The sequence below is a fragment of the Pyrus communis genome, chromosome 13, assembly GCF_041283825.1.
Source record: "Pyrus communis isolate YQ-2024b chromosome 13, ASM4128382v1, whole genome shotgun sequence".
NCBI lineage: Eukaryota > Viridiplantae > Streptophyta > Magnoliopsida > Rosales > Rosaceae > Pyrus > Pyrus communis.
In genome coordinates this window covers 18,903,868-18,910,924 of record NC_142577.1, presented here as the reverse complement: position 1 = coordinate 18,910,924, position 7,057 = coordinate 18,903,868, and the positions used below count along the sequence as shown (strand labels likewise).

Below are 7,057 nucleotides of genomic sequence, written 5' to 3'. Positions count from 1 at the left end.
TGTACGTTCGTGATACACTGGATTTGCAGCTATGTGCAAAGCGGCTTGATTGTCACAAAACAATCTTGCTGGCTGAGGATGGTTAACATGTAAATCTTCCAATAAATACCTCAACCAACTTAATTCACAAGTGGCAGTAGCCATGGACCGATACTCCGCTTCCGCGGATGAACGAGCTACTGTAACTTGTTTCTTGCTTTTCTAAGACACCAGTGATTTTCCAAGAAAAATACAATAACCAGTCACTGACCGACGTGAAATGGGACAACGAGCCCAATCTGCGTCGCAATAACCAGTTAAAGATAATTCACTTTGGGAAGAAAACATCAAACCTTGCCCAGGAGCTCCTTTAAGATATCGAAGGAGTCGATATGCTGCATCAAGGTGGTGTCGTTGCGGATCTTGCATAAACTGACTCAATGTGTTGACAGTGTATGCTATTTCCGGTCTTGTGATGGTCAAATAAATCAACTTGCCAATTAAGCGCCTATACCTCGCAGGTTCATGAAGTGAAGTGCTTCTTGTGGGTGTTAGCACTAAATCAGCCTCCATTGGAACTTTCATGGGTTTAGCACCAAGTAACCCAGCCTCCTCCAGTATGTCCAGTGTATATTTCCGTTGACAAATTGTGACTCCGGCTTTCTAACGTGCAACCTCGACTCCAAGGAAATATTTTAGAGGTCCAAGGTCTTTAATTCGAAATCGACCGCTAAGGAAAGTCTTTAGGTTCTTGATTTCTGTCTCGTCGTTGCCTGTAATCACCATATCATCAACATACAACAATACAATAGTGAGTGAAGTACCCTTGACTTGGGTGAACAGAGAGTAATCTGCCTTAGATTGGCAGAAACCGATGTCACTGATAGCCGAAGAAAATTCTCGAAACCAACTTCTGGACGCCTGTTTAAGACCATATAAAGATTTGTGGAGTCGACACACAATGTTCTCCCCCTGTCGACGACACCCCGGAGGAGGCAACATGTATACTTCCTCCTGAAGTTCGCCATGAAGGAAGGCGTTTTGGACGTCCATTTGATGTAATGGCCAATGCCGGACAGCAGCGATGGTCAGTAAGCAACGCACTGTGATGAGTTTGGCAACCGGGGAAAAAGTTTCCTTGTAGTCGATACCTTCACGTTGGGTGAAGCCTTGGGCAACGAGACGCGCTTTGTAGCGATCAAGAGTGTCGTCGGAGTGGTACTTGAGTTTGAAAACCCATTTGCATCCGATAGGCTGGTGGTCGGACGGAAGAGGAACGAGACTCCATGTTTTGTTGTCGTCTAGAGCTGTGAGTTCGGCCTGCATGGCTGCAACCCAGTGGGGATTTTGACAAGCCTGTTCATAGGTAGTAGGCTCCACTAAGTGGGAAATCTGAGAAACAAACCGTTGATACCCAGGAGATAAGCAAGAATAGGAAACATACCGATGTAGCGGATAGCACGTGCTGGACATGGACCGCGAGAGGGACTCGGTTGGTGTGAGCAAGGTGGAATGATGAGCCACATAATCTTTGAAGTGAGCCGGTGGTTTGGTGGGGCGAGTAGAGTGACGGGGTGGAGGTGGTTGGAGAGATACTGGAAGGGAGAGGCGAGGAGAGACGGGGTCAGATGGTGGGTGATTGTCGGTGGTGGTAGGTAACGCGGGAAGGTTGAAGTATGATGGGGAAGATTCGTGGGTGGCAGAGATAATGGGTGAGGGAGAAGTGGAGGGAGTCTCAAGGTTGGTAGGGGGATTTGACAAAGGTGGAGGGGATGGTGAGATAGGCGTGTGGACCGTGGGATGGGAGGTGGTGGGAATATGGGTATTTGTGCCGTGGATCATGTCGTGAGGTGGATGGATAAGGGGAGTAATAGGCAGGTCATTTTGGTCAAGGGTTGGTGAGGTGGTGTAAGTGAATATATGTTCATGAAAGATGACATCACGGGAGGTGAAAATTTTATGGGTGAGAAGATCATATACCTGATAACCCTTTTGACCAAGTGGGTAACCAAGGAAAACACAACGACGAGCACGGGTGTCAAACTTAGTGATGGGTGTGAGGTTGGTGGCATAACTAAGGCACCCAAAAACTCGTAAGTGGGAATAAGTAGGTGGTGTATGATGCAAAAGTTCATATGGAGACTTATGAGAGAGCAAGGGTGTAGGTAGACGATTGATGAGATAACAAGCGGTTTGGATACTTTCCCCCCAAAATTTTAAAGGTAAGTTGGCTTGAAATCTAAGAGCACGACCAACATTTAAAAGATGCCTATGTTTACGTTCGACTACCCCATTTTGTTGTGGTGTGTAAGAACAAGAATGTTGGAAGGAGGTTCCACATGAGTCTAGGTAAGAACGCATGGAAAGAAATTCACTCCCATTATCCGCACGAAGAGCTTTAATGTTATGATGAAATTGGGTTTTGACCCAAGAGAAAAAGGATTTTAGTAATGATTGTGTGTCAGATTTGAAATGCATGATATGTACCCAAGTAAAACGAGTAAAATCATCCACAATAGTGAGAAAATATCGTGCCCCATAGTGTGTTTGATGTTTGTGAGGACCCCAAATATCACAATGAATTAAATCAAAAGGTGCGGAAGATTTTATTTCACTAGTAGGAAAAGGTAAACGAGTTTGCTTTGCTAAAGGGCAAACTTCACAAATGTGTTTGGAATCAAACATTATTTCAGCAGTGGTTTTGGCTAAGGAATGTAAAGGTGCGGATGATGGGTGCCCAAGGCGCCGATGCCATAGACTTGTGGTGTGGGAAATGTGGTTGGCAAGGTGAGGATTTTGTGTCGGGGTGAGGTAGTAGAGCCCATCAAAATGCTTGCCCAGGCCAATCATCCTCTTCGTATCCATGTCCTGCACAACACAAAAATCAGGATAGAACGTCACTATACATCGCAAAGCTCTTGTCAATTTACTAACAGACAATAAATTGACGCGGAACTTTGGTACATAAAGAACTTCATCAAGAGATAACTCATGTGACAATTTCATTGAACCAATCCTTTTTATTTCCGCTTGCCCCCCATTTGGTAAGCCAACATAGTCATGCTGAGCATCCATGATGTTGTGTGTTGGTGGCGAATGAGAAATATGATCAGTGGCTCCGCTATCAACAATCCAACATAGATTCGAATGTGGATCTGTTTGTGCTATATTGCATTTAGGCAAGAAAATACCTGTTGCATTGGCAAGTGGCTGTCCATTACCGTTACGAAGCATGGCGATGATTTGATTATACTGCTCGGTAGTGAATGTAGGACCATCAGAAGCATTGGTCTTGGTGGTTGTGGTAGGGGTGATAGCCTCGGCATTGTTGGCTGCTCCTCTCTTGTTCTTGGGCTTCACATTTTTTCCATGCCATTTGTGTCCTTCTGGGAACCCAATGATGTAATAGCAACGGTCCACCAAGTGTCCATCTCCATCACAGTAAGTGCATTTGAGTGACTTACGTGAAAATGTGTTGGAGGTCTTGCTATTGGATGAGGATGATGCATAAGTTCGCTGGACTTGCATCGCATGCGAGGATGTCCCCATATCGCGACGACTAGCCACATCCATCTGCCGTTCATGTTGAAGAATAAGGCCATGGACTCTGCGTGTATCAGGTAGTGGACTCATCATCAGAATCGAGCCTCGTACAGTTGCATAGGATTCGTTCAATCCCATCAGAAACTGCATAACTCTTTCTTTCTCTTCCCGTTCAGCAAGTCCTCTCAAACCTGTGCAAGTGCAATCTAATGGATCATGATATGACGCTAACTCATCCCATAAGGCCTTCATCTTTGTGTAATAGGCAGAAACAGAGAGCTGCCCTTGATGATTTTCAACAATTTCTTGTCGAATCTGGTAGATCCTCGAGTCACTGCTCTGTGAGAATCTGTCTCTGAGGTCGCTCCAAACTGCAGCAGCAGTTTCGGTGTACATGATGCTGCCGGCTATGTCTGAGTGGACTGAATTCACAATCCATAATGTAACCATGTCATTGCATCTTTTCCAGGCCGCATAATTTGCGTCCAGTGATGAGGGAGCCTTGATGGTTCCATCAATGAACCCAATCTTGTTCTTTGCGCTGAGACCCATGCGCATGGCACGGCTCCATTGCCCGTAGTTGTTTCCATCAAGAGTTTTGGAAACCAGGATAAGTCCAGTGTGATCTGAGTGATGAATGATGTATGGGTCTGAGAACTCCATGAGATTCTCATCTGATTTATTGTTTTTGGGTTTGACTGGTTCTGTCATGTTTTGGTCAATGGTATTTGTGGGAGAGCTGTAGAGATTACGGAAAGGCGAAGGTGAAGGAGCAAGAAAACTACTTGATGGTGATGGTAAAGGGGAATCTAATGATGGTGATGGTGATGGTGAAGGTTATGGTGGTTATTGATATGGCAGCTAGGATTGGTTATAATCCCAATTTAGGCAATAAGGTCAGTGGCAATGTTGCTGATCAGACTGGGAATGATTCGACATCGGGGTATGGTTGTAATGCCAATTTGGGCAATCGTGGCAGCGGGACTGAACAAGCAAGTGATGATGGTGGAGAAGATTCTGTGTCTGGGAAGAAAATAAAGCTTCTGTGCAGCTTTGGCGGAAAGATTTTGCCCAGACCAAGTGATGGAATGTTGAGGTATGTTGGAGGGTATTGTGTTTGTGGTGGCGGAAGCATGAAAGAGTCACCGGAATCGGTGCTCTGATACCATCTAAAGTTTAATATTTTGTTATGTCTTTCATTATCTGCTGCAATGGTTTTATATACATCTTACACACACACACGCATGCAATAAACTACAGACATAAAGGTGGCGTGCCTAGCTGCCCATACTGTAACACATCAGAGCACATGATCTGACACCATGTGCTAGTCTGCTGCTGTACACCCTTGCTGTGCTGTCTGATACTTTCCTTTAACAGGTTTGCAAAGGGCCAAAATCGTAACCAAATAATTCATTACAATTTAGTTCAATAGAGACGTTAAAACCAAACAAGAACCGGCCCTACAATTCAAATTGGCCAGTTTGATCAGATAAGATTGATGCCGCCTTAAAAATTGCATTTTTGGTAATAACCAATGCCGCCTTTCCTTGTAAATTGCATTTGTCTAGGTTTGAACACGATACATCTAATGGCGTATCCCTCCATAAGAACTGCGTCCTAGCCCCTAGGATTGACCAACCAACCGAGTGACCAGTTTTCAGAGAGAGAGAGAGAGAGAGAGAGAGAGAAAGAGCTTCATGGCAGCTGGGTAGGACGAGCTGTGGGGAAAACTAGCGTGGGGCGGGCGCCAAACGAGGTATAGCAGTAATCGCCTACCAACTGTTTGATGACTTGCTCCTTAGAGAACTCTCTTGCTCAAATCGAGATACAGCAGTATTACTCTTTACTATAATGTTCTCAAAGAGAGGAATCGCATTTGCTTCGGCACTGTCTCCGCATTTCCTTTCAAGGGCTGCTCGTAACTTTTGCTGCAAGCCAACCACCACAACCATCATTCCCATAGCAGATCATTCCGGGAAAGTTGCCAATTACTCTAGTAGCTTTCATCTTTCTCCTTTGTTCCCCTCCGACGATTCTAAACCTCATTCAGACAGTTACGATACTGAGCTTGTTGATCATGTGGCATGGCAAGTTTCATCCGGTTTGGCATTGGCAGGGGGAGGAATGCAGGGGTCTACATTGGACTCAAGTTCGTTATCTGATGAAGTGGTTGATGAGCCAATTGATACTTGCTCAGTACCTGTTGAAGGTGACCCGGACTTTGATGACATTGACAACATGAGAATTCGTGGCCATCTGTTCTTTAAACTCGACCGCGATTCCAAAGAGTTTGAGGAGTATAATTTTGACTTCCATCGCAGGAAGAAGTCTTCTAAACAAAAGGATGATCCAAAGGAAAGTAAAAGGAAGGATAATGAGTTAAGGGACAGCAAAAGAGACAACCTAAGTCTTGACTTGCCCTCCAGAAGCGAGAAACAATCTAGAATTGTGAACGATTCTCCACTTGATGAATTGGGTACTATTTCTGTTGGGAAGAAGAAGCTGAGGAGTCCGACCTATAATCAGCTAACGGGTCCTTTCCATGAGCCATTTTGCCTGGACATTTTCATATCAAAGGCTTCTGTTCGTGCGTGCATCATTCACCGAGTGACCAGTAAGGTTGTTGTTGTGGCACATTCCATATCGAAGGACATGAAGTTTGACCTTTGTTCGACTAGGAATGCAGCTGCTTGTGCTGCTGTGGGGGAAATTCTCGCGCAGAGGGCATTGGATGATGATATCCATGATGTGATTTACACACCTAGGAAGGGGGATAAATTGGAGGGTAAGCTTCAAATTGTGCTTCAGTCTGTCATTGATAGTGGGATTAATGTGAAGCTGAAGTTGAAGCAAATAAACAGGAAGAAACGTAGTTCCTCGTATGCAACTTAGGAAGCTGGTTTAGACAATTTCAACAACAAAAAACTCCTCGTGTTGGAAACTACTTTCGTTCGAGCTAGGAGAGGGGACTGCCCTGCCCTCCTTTTCTGAGAGATGAGGACTTGCAACAACCACCATGATGGTGTAACTATTTAAGGTACTAGGTATTCACCCCTCTTTTATTTGCACAGCCAACCACGGCACGAGAGGAATTCATCGAGTGGACTGCAGTCCCTTAATCCCCTAGCATTGTTTAAACAAATTTACTCTTGTGGAACTATTAGCATAAATTTTTCTTCTTTGTAATGTATAAATAATGATCAGTTCTCTCTCTTTCTGCATTGTACATGCACCATGCCATATTGAAATTTTTTGAATGGAGCTGGAGAAATTAGTGCATTTATCATCTGTTTAACCTAACTGATTCGATCCCTAACAGCGGTCTGAATTCTGTGATTACGTTAAATCCCATTACTTCTAGGATCCCTTCATGTATATGCCTAAGTTGATTAGCTTTTTTGCTCCCATCAGTTAGGCCAGTCAATCGGTCACGGCAGGGTGCCCACCCTTTGCATTAGTGTTTGAGTCCCTCCTGGTAGGTTAAAGTAGTTTAGAATATCGCCTTGCCAAAAATGAACGGCGTACTCATTCA

General features: G+C 44.6%; 1 protein-coding gene across 1 annotated transcript; it reads left to right on the top strand.

The window, feature by feature from the left end:
- The first annotated feature begins 4,907 nt into the window (after window positions 1–4,907).
- LOC137737427 (uncharacterized) lies at window positions 4,908–6,804 on the top strand. The gene has a single exon (XM_068476892.2). The coding sequence runs from the start codon at window positions 5,377–5,379 to the stop codon at window positions 6,415–6,417; it is 1,041 nt and encodes a 346-aa protein (XP_068332993.2). The 5' UTR covers window positions 4,908–5,376; the 3' UTR covers window positions 6,418–6,804.
- The last annotated feature ends 253 nt before the right edge of the window (window positions 6,805–7,057 follow it).